Source organism: Bos indicus x Bos taurus, unplaced genomic scaffold, assembly GCF_003369695.1.
Source record: "Bos indicus x Bos taurus breed Angus x Brahman F1 hybrid unplaced genomic scaffold, Bos_hybrid_MaternalHap_v2.0 SuperScaffold_100141, whole genome shotgun sequence".
Taxonomy (NCBI): domain Eukaryota; kingdom Metazoa; phylum Chordata; class Mammalia; order Artiodactyla; family Bovidae; genus Bos; species Bos indicus x Bos taurus.
Genome location: NW_020867069.1, coordinates 380,914 through 400,188, shown reverse-complemented (window position 1 = coordinate 400,188; position 19,275 = coordinate 380,914). Strand labels below are relative to the sequence as shown.

The 19,275-nt window shown below is 41.7% G+C and overlaps 1 protein-coding gene across 1 annotated transcript; it reads right to left on the bottom strand.

The window, feature by feature from the left end:
* Positions 1-16,420: 16,420 nt before the first annotated feature.
* On the bottom strand, positions 16,421-17,783 carry LOC113888453 (early nodulin-20-like). Its single transcript, XM_027535577.1, has 3 exons — positions 17,442-17,783; positions 17,223-17,295; positions 16,421-17,116 (listed from the first exon to the last, which is right to left on the bottom strand). Exons 1-3 carry the CDS (start codon positions 17,642-17,644, stop codon positions 17,066-17,068), a joined length of 327 nt encoding a protein of 108 aa, XP_027391378.1. The 5' UTR covers positions 17,645-17,783; the 3' UTR covers positions 16,421-17,065.
* Positions 17,784-19,275: the final 1,492 nt, after the last annotated feature.

Here is a 19,275-nt window from a genome sequence, read left to right as displayed (position 1 = left end):
GGCTCAGTGGTAATGAATTTGCCTACAATTACAGGAGAAGGCAGGTTTGACCCCCTGGGTTGGGAAGATCCCCTGGTGAGGAAATGACAACGCACTTCAGTATTCTTGCCCAGGAAATCCATGGACAGAGAAGCCTGGTGGGCTATTGGTCCATTGAGCTGCAAAAGGGTCAGACACGACTTAATGACTAAACATCAAAACTAAGCATTTGACCTTTTTTTTTTTTTTTAATTAAGAGTTAAACACACACACACACTAAATTTGACACTTTCATTCACTTTTACTGCATTTATATAAGGACAACCTCTTGGAAACTACCAATACACTGTATTCAATGACATCCAACACAAAGCCATTTGCATACATTTTGCAGTAAAAAATATATCTAATACTATTAGAATGAATAATAAATTTGGTAATATTTATGAGGTTGTGTGTGTGTGTTTCTGCTTATGTGTGTTTTGTTGTTTTTGTTCAGTCACTCAGTCCGTGTCCAACTCTGTGTAACCCTATGGACTGCAGACTGCAGCACGCCAGTCTTTTCCTGTCCTTCACCATCTCATGAAGCTTGCTCAAGCTCATGTCCATTAAGTTAGTGATTCCATCCAACCATCTTGTCCTTTGTCGTACTCTTCTCCTGCCTTCAATCTTTCCCATCATAAGGGTCATTTTTAATGAGTCAGCTCTTTCCATCAGTTGGCCAAAGTATTGAGCTCAGCTTCAGCATCAGTCCTTCTGTTGCAGGAAGGACTTCTGTTTCCAGGGCCCAAATGGGGCTCTTGGCTAACACTCAGAAATGAATTGTCTGAGGAGACACATGTGTTGACAAAGCAAGAGATTTTATTGGGAAGGGGTGCCCAGGTGGAGAGAGGTAGGGTAAGGGAACCCAGGAGAACTGCTCTGCTACGTGGCTCCCAGTCTTGAGATTTACAGTGATGGGATTAATTTCCGGGTTGTCACTGACCAATCATTCTGACTCAGAGTCCTTCCTTGTTGTGCATGCATTGCTCAGCCAAGATGGATGCTAGTGAGAAGGATTCAGGGAGGTGGTCAGACATGTGGTGTCTCCTTTTGACCTTCCCCGAACTCTTCCAGTTGGTGGTCATTTATTAGTTCCATGTTCCTTACCAGGACCTCCTGTCATAAAACAATTCATGCAAATGGTTACTCTGGTATCTGGGAAGGGTAGGTCATTTCAGTCAGTGAGCTTCCCCAAACAACTGTCCCTGAGAGACTTCTTGGGAACTGGGACAGAGGTATCTTTCTTCTGTAACTTCTTCCTGCTGGTCATGCATGTAGTTCTGCCTAGCAGAGTAAAAGTCTCTCTCTACCTGATCTAAGTTGAGGTATTCTGTATCTGAAACTGGATTCCATCCTTGTAGTAACAGCAATTTAGTCTAAAACTCTCGGACCCTGTCAGAGAAGAAACAAGGGCCAAACAGTATACCTTACAAGATGGTTATCACTAGTCCCCAGCAAAGGAAGGCAAAATTTGGGGTAAGGCAACAGGGTGGTGTTCCAGGAATCTTGTGCTCATCCTAAAGTTAACATCTTCCACCTGGGTGGGGATCCCAATTCCATAGAAGAACTCAAAGATATTGTTATGGGTCTTCCCTGAGTAAGAACCAGATCTTGCCCTAAGGCTGTACCACCCTTTGATTGTTTCTCCTCTGTTTTTATATCCCCTCCCTTCTCTTATCAGCAACTGTTTGGATCTGCCCTTTGAAACCTAAGGAATATTAGTTCAGTCAGTTCACTCACTCAGTCATGTCCAACTCTTTGTGACCCTATGAATGCAGCATGCCAGTCCTCCCTGTCCATCACCAACTACCAGAGATCACTCAAACTCATGTCCATCTAGAGGGATGATGCCATCTCATCCTCTCTGTTGTCCTCTTCTCTTCATGCCTCCAATCTCTTCCAGTATCAGACTTTTTCCAATGAGTCAACTCTTCCCATTAGGTGGCCAAAGTACTGGAGTTTCAGCTTTAGCATCATTCCTTCCAAAGAACACCCAGGACTGATCTCCTTTGGAATGGACTGGTTGGGTATCCTTGCAGTGCAAGGGTCTCTCAGGAGTCTTCTATAACATCACAGTTCAAAGGCATCAATTCTTCAGAGCTCAGCTTTCTTCACAGTCCAAATCTCGCATCCATAGATGACCTCTGCAAAAACCATAGCCTTGACTAGACGGACCTTTGTTGGCAAAGTAATGTCTCTGCTTTTGAATATGCTATCTAGGTTGGTCGTAACTTTCCTTCCAAGGAGTGTCTTTTATTTTCATGGCTGCAATCACCATCTGCAGGTATTTTGGAGCCCAAATAAGTCTGACACTGTTTCCCCATCTATTTCCCATGAAGTGGTGGGACTGGTTGCCATGATCTTCGTTTTCTGAATGTGGCGCGTTCAGCCAACTTTTTCACTCTCCACATTCATGTTCATCAAGAGGCGTTTTAGTTCCTCTTCACTTTCTGCCATAAGGGTGGTGTCATCTGCATATCTGAAGTTATTGATAATTCTCCCGGCAATCTTGATTCCAGCTTGTACTTCTTCCAGCCCTGCATTTCTCATGCTGTACTCTGCATATAAGTTAAATAAGCAGGGTGACAATATACAGCCTTGACGTACTCGGTTTCCTATTTGGAACCAGTCTGTTGTTCCATGTTCAGTTCTAACGGTTGCTTCCTGACCTGCATATAGGTTTCTCAAGAGGCAGGTCAGGTGGTCTGGTATTCTCATCTCTTTCTGAATTTTCCGCAGTGTATTGTGATCCACACAGTCAAAGCCTTTGGCATAGTCAGTACAGCAGAAATAGATGTTTTTCTGGAACTCTCTTGCTTTTTCCATGATCCAGCAGATGTTGGCAATTTGGTCTCTGGTTCCTCTGCCTTTTCTAAAACCAGCTTGAACATCAGAAAGTTCACGGTTCATGTATTGCTGAAGCCTGGCTTGGAGAATTTTGAGCATTACTTTACTAGTGTGTGAGATGAGTACAATTGTGCAGTAGTTTGAGCATTCTTTGGCATTGCCTTTCTTTGAGATTGGAATGAAAACTGACCTTTTCCAGTGCTGTGGCCACTGCTGAGTTTTCCAAATTTGATGGCATATTGAGTGTAGCACTTTCACAGCATCATCTTTCAAAATTTGAAAGAGCTCAACTGGAATTCCATCACCTCCACTAGCTCTGTTTGTAGTGATGCTTTCTAAGGCCCACTTGACTTTACATTCCAGGATGTCTGACTTTAGGTGAGTAATCACACCATCGTGATTATCTTGGTCGTGAAGATCTTTTTTGTACTGTTCTTCTGTGTATTCTTGCCACCTCTTCTTAATGCAGAGTTCCAAAGAATAGCAAGAAGAGATAAGAAAGGCTTCTTCAGCGATCGATGCAAAGAAATAGAGGAAAGCAACAGAATGGGAAAGACTAGAGATCGCTTCAAGAAAATCAGAGATATCAAGGGGACATTTCATGCAAAGATGGGCTCAATAAAGGACAGAAATGGTATGGACCTAACAGAAGCAGAAGATATTAAGAAGAGGTGGCAAGAATACACAGAAGAACTGTACAAAAAAGAGCTTCACCACCCAGATAATCACGATGGTGTAATCACTTACCTAGAGCCAGACATCCTGGAATGTTAAGTCAAGTGGGCCTTAGAAAGCATCACTACGAACAAAGCTAGTGGAGACGATGGAATTTCAGTTGAGCTCTTTCAAATCCTGGAGGATGATGCTGTGAAAGTGCTGCACTCAATATGCCAGCAAATTTGGAAAACTCACCAGTGGCCACAGGAGTAGAAAAATTCAGTTTTCATTCCAAGCTCAAAGAAAAGCAATGCCAAAGAATGCTCAAACTACTGCACAATTGTACTCATCTCACACACTAGTAAACTAATGCTCAAAATTCTCCAAGCCAGGTCTCAGCAATACAGGAACCGTGAACTTCCTCATGTTTTAGCTGTTTTAGAAAAGACAGAGGAACCACAGATCAAATTGCCAACATGCGCTGGATCATGGAAAAAGCAAGAGAGTTCCAGAAAAACATCTATTTCTGCTATACTGACTATGCCAAAGGCTTTGACTGTGTGGATCACAATACATTGTGGAAAATTCAGAAAGAGATGGGAATACCAGACCACCTGACCTGCCTCTTGAGAAACCTATATGCAGGTCAGGAAGCAACCGTTAGAACTGGACATGGAACAACAGATTGGTTCCAAATAGGAAACCGAGTACATCAAGGCTGTATATTGTCACCCTGCTTGTTTAACTTCTATGCAGAATACATCATGAGAAACCCTGGGCTGGAAGAAGCACAAGCTGGAATCAAGATTGCCGGGAGAAATATCAATAACCTCAGATATGCAGATGACACCACCCTTATGGTAGAAAGTGAAGAGGAACTAAAAAGCCTCTTGATGAACATGAATGTGGAGAGTGAAAAAATTGGCTTAAAGCGCCACTTTCAGAAAACGAAGATCATGGCATCCAGTCCCATCACTTCATGGGAAATAGATGGGGAAACAGTGTCAGACTTCATTTTTTAGGGCTCCAAAATACCTGCAGATGGTGATTGCAGCCATGAAATTAAAAGATGCTTACTCCTTGGAAGGAAAGTTATGACCAACCTAGATAGCATATTCAAAAGCAGAGACATTACTTTGCCAACAAAGGTCCATCTAGTCAAGGTTATGGTCTTTCCAGTGGTCATGTATGGATGTGAAAATTGGACTGTGAAGAATGCTGAGCACCGAAGAACTGAGGCTTTTGAACTGTTGTGTTGGAGAAGACTCTTGAGAGTCCCTTGGACTGCAAGGAGATCCAACCAATCCATTCTAAAGGAAATCCGTCCTGGGTGTTCTTTGGAAGGACTGATGCTAAAGCTGAAACTGCAATACTTTGGCCACCTCATGCGAAGAGTTGACTTATTGGAAAAGATTCTGATGCTGGGAGGGCATCAGAGAATGCTGGGGGCAGGCAGAGAAGGGGAGGATAGAGGATGAGATCGCTAGATGGCATCACCGAGTCGATGGGCAGGATTTTGGGTCAACTCTGGGAGTTGATGGACAGGGAGGCCTGGTGTGCTGCAATTCATGGGGTCTCAGAGTCAGACATGACTGAGCGACTGAACTGACCTCAACTGAACTGTTTGTAAACAGTTTTGAACAGTGTAATTAACTTACAAAAGACGGAGCATATATTCAACACCACTTCTCCAGTACTTCACATTAATTTTTTTCACACTGAAGCAGGTTGGTTATTCGAATCAGTTGTTGTATTGCTCCCTTGTTTCCAATAAAATTCTACAGATCACAAGAATATAGATGATAAGAATGTCATTTTAAACCACTATTTGTATTCATACTAAAAGGCAGGGGATAAGGAAATTTTTAATAACTGTACTCCACCCATTACAAAACTTAAATTGATTTGACTTCAGGGTGAGGGCTAAAACATATGCAATGTGTTAAAAAGCACAAATCTACACTATTGTTCAACACACTGTTATCATTACTACTACACCATTTTCTCTTCAGACTTGCATGCACAAAGTTTTAAGAAAATGATTGCAATCAATCTTTTAATAACCTAAGTGCAGTTCTTTTAAAGTCTAATATCTATGGCTGAGGAAGTTTTAGTCATTTTTTGCCTCAGTTTTCCTATGCAAACAGATAACAGTTTTATCTATATCATAAATTCAGCCTCTCAACCCTCACCCCCGGTAATATCCTGACCTTCAAAACAGTAGTAAAGAAGAAAGAGAAGCCAGAATGTAATAATTTGCTAACCTCCTGGCTTGAACATTACAAACCCAGATGTTCTGATACTCTTATTTAATTGTAAGTCTGGGTAAGATTTATTGTGAGTACTGCTTTCTGTGAAAAGAAAAAGAGGAAAGAGGAGAAAAGGAGAACAGTAACTTAAAGCACAAAAATGAATTAGTAACAAATTAGCAGTTTTACTTCTATTTTCCAAGTGAATGCTTTAGCTGACAAACTACACATGTTTCTTCTCTTTGAAAAAAAAAATTAAGTGACATATAATTTACAATATTGTGTTAGTTTCAGGTATACAATAAGGTGATTCAGACGTATATGTATATATATATCTGAATATATATATTCCTTTTCAGAGTCTTTTCCATTTTATGTTACACAGTAGGTCCTTTGTAATAAATGATATCATTCTGAGAGAGTCATTTCCTAGGCACGTTGATAGGGAGTCTAGGGGTCCCCAAGGAGAGAGGGGTCTGGAATTCTCAAGGAGGAATAAAGGACAAACTTTTTTTCTTTCTCCACATTCCTTAGGATTATATAACAATAATGTATCCTGCCTAAGAACAGTCTTTGGATTCAACCTTCTGTTATCTTAAAATTATGGGAGTAGACCTGGTCTTTACAAGGATGTATCTTGCCTGAGGACAGTGTTATCTTAAAATGTAAATTATGGGAGTAGGTCTGATGAGGTCTTTACACCCTCCAGACATTCTTTGGATTATATAACCTCATTGTTAACACAAGCAAGTGGGTACTCTTTCTGCCCCCTTCTGATGCCTATGTCAGAAGCTTTCTCTATCTCCTTTATACTTTAATAAAGCTTTATTACACAAAAGCTCTGAGCAATCAAGCCTCATCTCTGGCCCCGGATTGAATTCTTCTCCTCCAGGGGCCAAGAATCCCGGTGTCTTCGCGTGATTCAACAACAACCTTTCAATTCTACATACACCATTCTGGAGCTTGCCTTTCATTATTGTTGTTCTGGCTATACCTCATAGCACTGTGGGATCTTAGTTCTCTGGACCAGAGATTGAACCATGTCCTCTGCATTGGAAGCACAGATTCTTAACCACTGGACCATCAGGAAGTCCGTGATTATCTATTTTATTTAGAGTAGTGTGTATCTGTCAATCCTGAACTCCTAATTTATCCCCCTGCCCCTGCTAAACCCTTTGGTAATCATCAGCCTGTTTTCAGTATCTGAGCCTATTTTTGTTCTGTAAGTAAGTTCATTTGTACCATTATGTTAGATTTTGCACACAAGTGACATCAAACATTTGACTTAATATGACATCATATGTCTGACTTAATATAATAATCTCTAGGTCCATGTTGCTGCAAATAGCATTATTTCATTTGTTATGGCTAACAAAATACTCATTTTTATAATTAGAGACTTTTTAAATGATAAAATATATTTTAGTAATGTATACTATTTTCAATAATAAAAGTATATTTTATTAAAGAACAGTGTAAACCAATATACATCATCTTTGTCATAGGTCTTATTTATTGTGCCTGAGCATAGTGCTTTCTGAATCTTAAAGAGTAATGAATTGAACCCTCCACCCCCATTATCTGGTATGGTCAGTAGACCAAGTAAAAGATGTGAAGTTATTTGAGAATAAAACATTATTTTTCACTTTCAAAAAGTGACTGCAATTTGTGTAAGGTACTAAGTGTTAAAGGGATCTGGCACATTAAAACAATCTAACAAAAACAAAACAATTCCAGTCCTAAATATTTTGTATGAATGCCTCTGGGCCCTTCAGAGGTGCTGCAGTAACCAACATAGTCCAAGAGTTATTTTTTCCTCTACTTTTGGGTCATCACTAATTAGCTTGAGCTATTTTTCAAGTAGTCTCTTAGGGCTTAAATATAGGAAAAAAGAGCTTGTTCTTTATATTTAGAATAAAATATATATGGAATTTAGAAAGATGGTAACAATAACCCTGTGTACGAGACAGCAAAAGAGACACTGATGTATACAACAGTCTTATGGACTCTGTTGGAGAGGGAGAGGGTGGGAAGATTTGGGAGAATGGCATTGAAACACGTATAACATCATGTATGAAACGAGTTGCCAGTGCAGGTTCGATGCATGATACTGGATGCTTGGGGCTGGTGCACAGGGATGACCCAGAGGAATGGTATGGGGAGGGAGGAGGGAGGAGGGTTCAGGATGGGGAACACATGTATACCTGTGGCGGATCCATTTCGACATTTGGCAAAACTAATACAATATTGTAAAGTTTAAAAATAAAATAAAATTTAAAAAAAAAGAATAAAATACACAATGACAATTCTAAAATCACAAACATTCTGATTGGCAGATTCAAATACTTCAATATGAATGACCTGTAGCATATATATGTAAATGCTATGCTATGCTAAGTCACTTCGGTCGTGTCCGACTCTGTGTGACCCCATAGACGGCAGCCGACCAGGCTCCTCCGTCCCTGAGATTCTCCAGGCAAGAACACCGGAGTGGGTTGCCATTTCCTTCTCCAATGCATGAAAGTGAAAAGAGAAATTGAAGTTGCTCAGTCGTGTCCGAATCGTAGCGACCCCATGGACTGCAGCCTACCAGGCTCCTCTGTCCATGGGATTTTCCAGGCAAGAGTACTGGAGTGGGGTGCCATTGCCTTCTCCATATATCTAAATAGATATATCTAAATATGTCTGAAAATGTATGTATGTTTAAACAAACATATATATACTAGCATAGAATTTGTTTCCACCTGTGTCCAATTCTTTGCAATCCCATGGGCTGCAACACAACAGGCCTCCCTGTCCCTCACCATCTCCCAGAGTTTGCCCATGTTCATGTTCATTGCATCCGTGATGCTGTCCAGGCATCTCATCCTTTGATGCCCTATTCTCCTTCTACCCACAATCTTCCACAGCATCCAGGACTTTTCCAACAAGTCATGTTTGCATTAGATGACCAAATCACCGGAGCTTCAGCTTCAGCATCAGTTCTTCCAGTGAATACTCAGGGTTGATCTCCCATAAGATTGATTGGTTTGATCTTGCTGTTCAAGGGACTTTCTGGTGTCTTCCAGCACCACAATTCAAAGGCATCAATTTGTTGATGTTCTGGCTTCCGTAAGGTCCAGCTCTCACAACTGTACATGACCACTGGGAAGACCATAGCCTGGACTATACAGACTTTGTCAGCAGAGTAATGTCTGCTATTCAACACAGAATCTAGGTTTGTCATTGCTTTCCTGCCAAGAAGCAATCATCTTATGATGTCATGGCTGCAGTCACAATCTGCAGTGATTTTAGAGCACAGGAAGAGGAAATCTATCACTACTTCCACCTTTTCCCCTTCTATTTGCTGTGCAGTAATGGGCCCAGATGCGATGATCTTAGTTTCTTAAATACTTAGTCTTAAGCTGGCTCGTCTACTCCTCTCTGTCACGCTCATCAAGAGGCTCTTGAATTCTGTCAAGAGAATGCACTAGACATAGCAAATACCCTTTTTGAACAACACAAGAGATGACTTTACACATTGATATCACCAAATGATCAATACCAAATCAAACTGATTACATTCTTTGTAGCTGAAGATGGAGAAACTGTACAGTTAGCACAAACAAGGGCCAGAGCTGACTGTGGCTCAGATGATCAGCTGTTCATAGAAAAATTCAGGCTTAAACTAAAGAAAACTGGGGACAATACTAGGTCAGTCAGGCATGACTTAAATCAAATCCTGTATGAATTCACAACAGAGGTAATAAATAGATTCAAGGGATTAGATCTACTTAACTGTGTGCCTGAAGAACTATGGACAGAGGTTTGTAATACTGTACAGGAGGCAGAAAACAAAACTATCCCAAGGAAAAAGAAAAGCAAGAAGGCAAAGTGGTGATCTGAGGAGGCTTTACAAACATCAGAAGAATGGAGAAGTGAAAAGCAAGTGAAAGAGGGAAAGGTAAATCCAATTAAATGCAGAGTTTCAAAGAATAGCTAGCAGAGACAAGAAGGCCTTCTTCAATGAACAGGTTTTAATAATAAAAGAAACAACAAAAGGGGAAAGACTAGAGATCTCTTCAGGAAAATTGGAAACATCAAGGGACCATTATATCCAAAGATGGGCACAATGAAGGATAAAAACCTAGTAGACACTGAAGAGATAAAGATGGAAAAATTACATGGAAAAACTGTATTAAAAAGATCTTAATGAACCTGATTACTATGATGGTGTGGTTAGTGACCTAGGGCCAGACATTCTGGAGTTCAAGTGGGCCTTAAGAAGTACTGCTGTTAACAAAGCTAGTAGATGTAATGAACTTCCAGAAGAACAATTCAAACCCCTAAAGGATGATGCCAGCAAGGTTTTACATTCCTTATGTCAGCAGATCTGAAAGACCCAGCAGTGGCCACAGGACTGGAAAAGGTCAATCTTCATCACAATTGCCAAAAAGGATAGTACCAAAGAATGTGCTGGCCATCAGACAGTTGCTCTCATCTCCCATGCTAGTAAGGTCATGCTTAAAATCCTGCATGCAAGGCTTCAGCATTATGTGAACCAAGAACTTCGAGATGTCCAAGCTGGGTTTAGAAAAGGAAGAGGAACTAGAGATCAAACTGCCAGCATTCACTGGATTATAGAGAAAGTAAAACATCTTTCTCTATAATCAGATGTCAGAAAAACATCAATCTCTTTTTCATCAACTATACTAAAGCCTTTGACTGTGTGGATCATTACAAACTGTGTAAAGTGCTTAGAGAGATGGGAATATCAGACCATCTTACCTGTCTCCTGAGAAACCTGAATGTGGTTCAAGAAACAGCAGTGAAAACCCTGTGTGGGAAACTGACTGGTTCAAGACTGAGAAAGGAGTACCACACGGCTGTCTGCGGTCACCCTGTCTGTTCAACCTACATGCTGAAGACATCACAGAAATGCTGGGTGGGCTGAGTTACAAGCTGGAACACAGTATTATATACACATAAATATTACCATCTTCCTTCCCAGAGACACATGCTATGTGTTTTATTATATTTAAATTTTATATGGGTTAATCTTATATTTTAACAAATACATTAACACTCTAAGTCTTCTAGAACTGTTAAGAAAGTTCTAGGACCCACATCAGATTTTCCAACCTGGGGTCTGGGAAAGGTACTGAGAACCCCAGAGAATTTGACTTTGGAGGCCAGTGGGATTTGATTCCAGAACTTCCACTGGACTGGGGAAACAGACTCTTGCAGGGCACAAAGAAAATCTTGTGCACACCAGAAGCCAGAAGAAAAGAACAGCATCCCCACAAGAGATTGTACCAGACTTGCCTGTGAGTAACCAAAAATCTCTGGTGGAGGCATGGGTCGACAGTGGCCTGCTGCAGCGTCAGGGGCACTGAATACAACAGTGCATGCACAACTCCTTTTGAAAGAAATCACCATTATCTTCATTACTCTTACTATAGTTTGGCCTCAGGCCAAACAACGTGGAAAGAACAAAGAAGCCCAAATCAAGAGAAAATTTGATTAAAGACTGATTAAACATGATCCCGCCCGTAAGAACAAGACCCAGTTTCCCCCAAAATCAGTCTCTCCCATCGGGAAGCTTCCACAAGCCTCTTATCCTTATCCCTCAGAGGGCAGACAGAATGAAAACCACAGTTGCAGAAAACTAACCAAACTGATCACATGGACCACAGCCTTGTCTAACTCAATGAAACTATGAGCCATGTAGAGCCACCCAAGATGGACGGGTCATAGTGGAGAGTTCAACAAAATGTGGTTCGCTGGAGAAAGGAATGGCAAACCAGTATTCTTGCCTTGAGAACCCCATGAACAATATGGAAAGGCAAAAAGACATGGCATTGAAAGATGAACTTCCAAGGACAGTAGGTACACAATATGCTACTGGAGATGAGTGGAGCAATAACTCCAGAAAGAATGAAGAGAAACAGTCAAAGAGAAAAAAAAAAAATGCCCAGCTGTGGAGGTGACTGATGATGGAAGTAAAGTCAGATACTGCAAAGAACAACATTGCAAAGGAACCTGGAATATTTGTCCCTTGAATCAAGGTAAATTGGAAGTGGTCAAACAGGAAATGGAAAGAGTGAACATCGACATTTTAGGAATCAGTGAACTAAAATGGACTGGAATGGGTGAATTTAATTCAGATGACCATTATATCTACTACTGTGGGCAAGAATCCCTCAGAAGAAATGGAGTATCCTTCATAGTCAACAAGAGTCCAAAATGCAGTACTGAGGTGCAATCTCAAAAATGACAGAATGATCTCAGTTCCTTTCCAAGGCAAGCCACTCAATATCACAGTTATCCAAGTCTATGCCCCAATCAGTAATGCTGAGCAAGCTGAAATTGAACAGTTCTATGAAGATCTACAAGACCTTCTAGAACTAACACCCAAAAAAGTGGTCCTTTTCATCATTGGAGACTGGAATGCAAAAGTAGGAAGTCAAGAGCTACCTAGAGTAACAGGCAAATATAGCCTTGGAGTACAAAATGAAGCAGGGCAAAGGTAACAGAGTTTTGCAAAAAGAATGCACTGGTCATAGCAAACACCCTCTTCTAACAACACAAGAGATGACTCTACATATGGACATCACCAGAACGTCAATACCAAAAGCAGACTGATTTTAGTCTTTGCAGCCAAAGATGGAGAAGCTCTATACTGTTAGCAAAAACAGGAAAAGGAGCTAAATGTGGATCAGCTCATGAACTCTTTTTTCACAAAATGCAGACGTAAATTGAAGGGAGGGAAAACCACTAGGCCATTCAGTTATGACCTAAATCAAATCCCTCACAAGTATACAGTGGAAGTGACAAATAGATTCAAGAGACCAGATCTGAGAGTGACTGAAGAAATATGGATAGAGGTTTGGGACATTGTACAGGAGGCGGTGATCAAGACCATCCCCATGAAAAAGAAATGCAAAAAGGCAAAATGGTTGCAAAAAGGCAAAAAAAAAAAAAAAAAAAAGGCATTTTTAAAAATGCAGGAATGCCTCTAAGGAGGCCTTAGAAATAGCTGAGAAAAGAAGAGAAACAAAAGGCAAAGGAGAAAAGGAAAGCAATGCCCATTTGAATGCAGAGTTCCATGGAATAGAAAGGAGAGATAAGAAAGCATTCCTCAGTGAGCAATGCAAAGAAATAGAGGAGATAATAGAATGGGAAAGAACTAGAGAACTCTTCAACAACATTAGAGATACCAAGGGATCACTTCAGGCAAAGATGGGCAAAATAAATGACAGAAATGGTATGGACCTAACAGAAGCAGAAGATATTAAGAAGAGGTGGCAAGAATACACAAAAGAACTACACAAAAAGATCTTCATGACCCAGATAACTACAATGGGGTGAGCACTCACCTAGAGTCAGACATCTTGGAGTGTGAAGTCAAGTGGGCCTTAGGAAGCATCACTAGGAACAAAGCTAGTGGAGATAATGGGATTCCAGCTGAGCTATTCCAAATGCTAAAAGATGATGCTGTGAAAGTGCTGCACTCAATAGGTAAGCAAAATTGGAAACTCAGCAGTGGCCAAAGGACTGGGAAATGTCAGTTTTCCTTCCAATTCCCAAAGAAAGGCAATGCCAAAAATGTTCATACTACCACACAATTGCACTCATTTCACATGCTAGCAAAGTAATACTCAAAATTCTCCAAGAAGGCTTCAACAGAACGTGAACTGTGAACTTCCAGATGTTCAAGCTGGATTTAGAAAAGGCAGAGGAACTAGAGAGCAAATTGCCAACATCTGCTGGATCATAGAAAAAGCAAGAGAGTTCCAGAAAAACATTTACTTCTGCTTTATTGACTACACCAAACCCTTTGACTCTGTGGATCACAAAAAACTGTGGAAAATTCTTAAAAGACATGGGATTACCAGACCACCTTACCTGCCTCCAGAGAAATTTGTATGCAGGAAAAACAACATTTAGAACCAGACATTGAACAACACACTGGTTCGATACTGGGAAAGGAGTACATCAAGGCTGCCTATTGTCCCTCTGCTTATATAACTAAAGGAAATCAGTCATGAATATTAATTGCAAGGACTGATGCTGAAGCTAAAACTCCAAAACTTTGGCCACCTGATGCAAAGAACTGACTCATTTGAAAAGACCCTGATGCTTGGAAAGACTGAAGCCAGGAGAAGGGTACGACAGAGGATGAGATGGCTGGATGGCATCACAGACTCAATGGACCTGAGTTTGAGTAAACTGTAGGAGTTGGTGATGGACAGGGAGGCCTGGCATGCTGCAGTCCATGGGGTCCCAAAGAGTCTGATATGACTGAGCGAGTGAACTGAACTGAACTGATGCAGGGTACATCATGCAAAATGCCGAGCTTGCTGAAGCAAAAGCTGGAATCAAGATTGCCAGAAGAGATATCAATAAGCTCAGATATGCAGATGACATCACCCTTATGGCAGAAAGTGATAAGGAACTAAACAGCCTCTTGATGAAAGTGAAAGAAGAGAGTAAAAAAGCTGGCTTAAAGTGTAACATTCAAAAAACGAAGATCATCATATCTGGTCCCATCACTTCATGGCAAATAGTTGGGGAAGGAATGGAAACAGTGACAGACTATTTTCTTGGGCTCCAAAATCACTGCAGATGGTAACTGCAGCCATGAAATTAAAAGAAGCTTTTTCCTTGGAAGAAAAGCTATGATTCAACCTAGACAGCATATTCAAAAGCAGAGACATTAGTTTGTCGACAAACGTCAGTATAGTCAATGCTATTGTTTTTCTAGTAGGCATGTGTGGATGTGAGAATTGGGACCATAAAGATAGCGGAGTGCCAAAGAATTGATGCTTTTGAACTGTGGTGTTTGACAAAACTCTTGAGAGTCCCTTGGACTGCAAGGAGATCAGACCAGTCAATGCTAAAGCAAATGAATCTTGCATATTTATTGGAAGGACTGATGCTGAAGCTTCAGCTCCAATACTTCGGCCACCCCATGTGAAGAACTGACTCACTGAACAATACCCTGATGCTGTGACAGATTGAAGACAGAAAGGGTGGACAGAGGATGAGGTGGTTGGATGGCATCACCAAGGCGAGGGACACGGGTTTGAGCAATCTCTGAGAGTTGGTGATGGATAGGAAAGCCTTGTGCACTGCAGTCCATGGGGTCTCAAAGAGTTGGACACCGCTGAGCAACTGAACTCTAGGTCTTGTCCAATACAGCTTAGACTTTTTACATTTATTCATAATCACTCCATGGTGTCCAACTCTTTGCAACCCCATGGACTTTAGCCCATCAGGCTCCTCCATCCATGGACTTCTCCAGGGAAGAATACTGGAGTGGGTAACCATTCCTTTTTCCAGGGGATCCAACCCAGGGATGGAACATGGGTCTCCCACATTGCAGGCAGATTCTTTACAGTCTGAGCCACTAGGGAAGCCCAATCTAAGATTAAGAAGTTGAATGGCTATACTTTTTAATCCTGTTTTCCATCTTCTTTGGGTTACAATGTGACATAATTTCCCTTATGATGAGTTTTTTTTTTTTTTCTTTTTTCACTCCAATCTCTTATCTAGGCCTTAATTAACTGAAGATTTTTAAAGAGGAAAAATTACTATTTGTACTTTGCAAGCTTAGTCCTTTAAAGCCATCACATTTTGTTTCTTCAAAATCCTTGGCCATGAACAACCAGTGTATTTGAAGCCAGGGGTTGAATGAAACATAATTTGAGGTGGGGAAATATATAAGTGGACCACATCAATTCATGATTTCTTATATCCAAACTATTTATCTACTTACACCAATATTAATCCTCCCTTTAACTGTGAAACTGCTTTGTGATAGGAATGGGAAGGAAGGGAGATGGCATAAATTGAAGCGAGGTTGAACTGTTTCCAGCTCTTGTTTAAGTGCAGACTTAAGAGCAACATATTGGTACTTTCAGCCAAAATTTCCACTAGCCATCACATTTGTGATAAAGAGACAAATAGCTTTAAAATTATTGAATTAGAAAATGTGTTTTTCATGATCATAACCAGAGAAGGCAGTGGCACCCCACTCCAGTACTCTTGCCTGTTAAATCCCATGGATGGGGGAGCCTGGTGGGCTGCAGTCCATGGGGTCGCTAAGAGTCAGACATGACTGAGCAACTTCACTTTCACTTTTCACTTTCATGCATTGGAGGAGGAAATGGCAACCCACTCCAGTGTTCTTGCCTGGAGAATCCCAGGGAAGGGGGAGCCTGGTGGGCTACCGTCTGTGGGGTCACACAGAGTTGGACGCGACAGAAGCTACTTAGCAGCAGTAGCAGCAGCAGCAACTAATATATAGTGAAATACAGATCCTGGTTAAGGAGCTAAACTATTTTAATGGATTTTAGTGACAATGTCTACTTCTCACAAGTTTAAACTAAGAAATGGGAAAGATGTTTTTTCAACAAACATATCTGTACTTCAATAAAGTCATTTCTAATTCTGACCCTTGATTGTTATGTTTATTTTCATTTTATTAGTAAATTGTTCTTTATAATCCTTATCAAGATTATATTTTCTTAAATCATCAAATTTTATATTAATGTGTTCCAAAAATAAAATATTGAATAATGAATCGAGTTTTTAATATCATTATAGGTTTTCAGTATGTGTTAAACTTATATATACTTTATGAAAAGTTTTAATATGAATAGACTATAATGAATAACGCTAAAATCAACACTGCATTATATAATTTTAAATTATACCCTATCAGATTTATTTACCTTTATTCTTTTGTGATATAAGCTTCCCAGCTGATTTTTAACTAAACATTAAGGAACATATTTGTAGTTTTGCAGTATAATCATGCATACAATTTTAGTACACATTTCAACCATTTATAAATGTTTATAAAAATGCACATTTCCACTTCTGATGTTACACCCTTTTAACTGCTTGAGAGCAAAGAGTATGTCTTTTTTAAATTCGCCAACTGAAAGTGTATCCCCTGGTGGGTGGCCAATGATGTTATGGATGAATGAACATTTCTCAAACCTTATTAATAAGAAAATGGGGAGCTGGAACTCCCACTCCCACCACGGTAAGGAGGGGTCCCTCCCACCATGGTCTGTCAACAGAGACTGCTTGGAGAGCCCAGACACTACCTCCACCTAGCAGGAACAGAGCAGGGATCTCAATAGAGAGCCGGAGATGGAAATCATTGGGAAGAGCTGGGAGCCCTGCTCTCACCAGCAGGACAAAAGAAGGTCAGAAGGAGCACCGAAGCAAATCAAAACTCAGACCAGAGGAAAGGATGGGAAACTATCTATGTTCAGCTGAGGCGAACAGGCGTTCTCTCAGAATGACATCCCGGCCAGGAACTTTAAAAATAACATTGACAGATCTGCCTACAGAGAGAAAAAAGTCTAAATTTATAAAGAGAAAGCCATAATTAACAAAGTTAAACGCTGAGAGACTCGTCGTCGGACATTAAGGTCCAAATAGTTAACTCACATGAGGAATCATAGGATCTTCCACATCCTCAAATCCAAAAAACCATCTAATTTTCAGTTCTTGACTCCTCAACCTGAGAGAAAACTAGTAACCAAAATGCACCGGTCCCCACCCCGCCGCCCCCCGGGGCGCAGGCTCGCTCTCCCCCAAACTCAGCCGCGGCCGGAGCCCGGCACGGACACCGCAGCCCCCGGACGCCGCCGGCGCCCCTTTCCTCACCCTTCCGAGGCTGCCCCCGCTCCGGAACCAGACCGCGGCGCGGGCGCGCGGTCCCGGCGGCGGCTGGGGGCTGGCGATGCCGCAGCCTGAGGCCCGGGGCCGGGAACGCGGGGTGCGGGCCGGTAGCGCGGCTCCTTGGGGCCCCGGGGTGCGGCTTTCGGGGACGGGGAGCCGGGAGGGCGCGTCCGGGAGAGGCTTAACATGGAGCCTCAGAAGGAACGCCTGTAATTCGCGCAGGGCCCACCGTGTCCCGCCGCCAGCGCCGCCGCGCGGGACCTTCGCCGCGCGAGGACAAGGGGCCGGGCGCGGGCGGGCGGTGTGTGGTCCCCACACCGCGGAGCCGCCCGTCGCCGCCGCCCGCCAGCCCGCGCGGCAGGGGCCAGCCGCCCGCGCGCTCCCCGAACGCTCTCCTGGGTTGAGGCCGGCGCTGCCCCGCCGCGTGGGACAGGAGGGCGGCCCGCCAGGGCGACAGAGCTCGTCTTCAAGAACTGTTAAATGCTCTCAGATATAATTTTGCATGAAAGTGTTAAAACAATATAAAAGTGAAAGTCGCACACTCGTGTCCGACTCTTTGCTACCCCATGGACTATACAGTTGATGGAATTCTCCAGGTCAGAGCAATGGAGCCTTTCCCTTCTCCAGCGGATCTTCCCAACCCAGGGATGGAACCCAGGTCTCCCGCAATGCGGGCGGATTCTTTACTGTCTGAACCACCAGGGGAAGCCCTGGTGGACAAGATTATTTATAACATTTTGAATGAAAAATGCTTTTGATCAGTTTCATAAGGAGGAAAACAAATCACAGTGATAAGCTCCACTGTTCTCTAAAATACAGATATTTGCTGGAAAGCAGATGTTCACAGGTTAGTGGCACGGAATGAGCCTCTCAGAGAAGATTCTTTTAGAGACCTGGGTTACTAGAATTATTGGAGTAGAATGGTTAAGAGGCTTCTCTGAAAGAGAAACCCTCTCTGCCATATTTCAAATAACTGTAGAAAGAAGAAACGAGCATTTCAAAGTGCATTTTCTTCTAGGAAATTCAAAATGCATTCTAAGAATGGGCTAGTTACTTCATTTTTGCACAAGAAGAAAATTAATTTTCTTTTAATAATAGAATCACTGAACAGCCATGCCTAAAAATAACAACAACCAGCATTTCAAATCTTTTTAGTGTCCCTAGGCAGAAGGCTCAGAGAAGGCAATGGCACCCCACTCCAGTACTCTTGCCTGGAAAATCCCATGGACGGAGGAGCCTGGTGGGCTGCAGTCCATGGGGTGGCTACGAGTCAGACAGGACTGAGCAACTTCACTTTCACTTTTCACTTTCATGCATTGGAGGAGGAAATGGCAATCCACTCCAGTATTCTTGCCTGGACAATCTCAGAGACCGGGAAGCCTGGTGCGCTGCCCTCTATGGGGTCGCACAGAGTCAGACACAACTGAAGCGACTTAGCAGTAGCAGTAGCAGCAGGCAGAAGGCTACTGACAAGCAAATGGAACTCGGTAATTAACAAGCATTTTGTTCTGGTCAGACTGTATGTTTAATAAAGTCCATCTTTCATTTACTCATATTTATTTAGCCCCTAATCTTTGTCAGGCTGAATGCTAGTTACTAATAAGGAATAAATAAGGTATATACAGTATAGTGAGAAGACAGATATATATATAAATAATTATACAAATAAATGCAAAATATCTGAACAGTGTGACAGATGACAGTCATAAGCCGTCATGAAAATTGAACTTATAAATAAGCAATAAGATATATTGATTTACTTAGTCAAAGGTGTCAGAACTATCCCTGTAAAATCTGATAGCTTAGTATGTTTCATTTC

What these genes read in the sequence shown, in the direction of transcription:
- LOC113888453 (XM_027535577.1), bottom strand. Translation starts at nt 17,644, where the DNA reads ATGTTAAGCCTCTCCCGGACGCGCCCTCCCGGCTCCCCGTCCCCGAAA. An exon ending in GCGGGGGCAGCCTCGGAAGG is followed by an intron (nt 17,296 to 17,441) that starts GTGAGGAAAGGG and finishes GTTTTCTCTCAG; the next exon opens with GTTGAGGAGTCAAGAACTGA. An exon ending in AAGATCCTATGATTCCTCAT is followed by an intron (nt 17,117 to 17,222) that starts GTGAGTTAACTA and finishes TTCTCTCTGTAG; the next exon opens with GCAGATCTGTCAATGTTATT.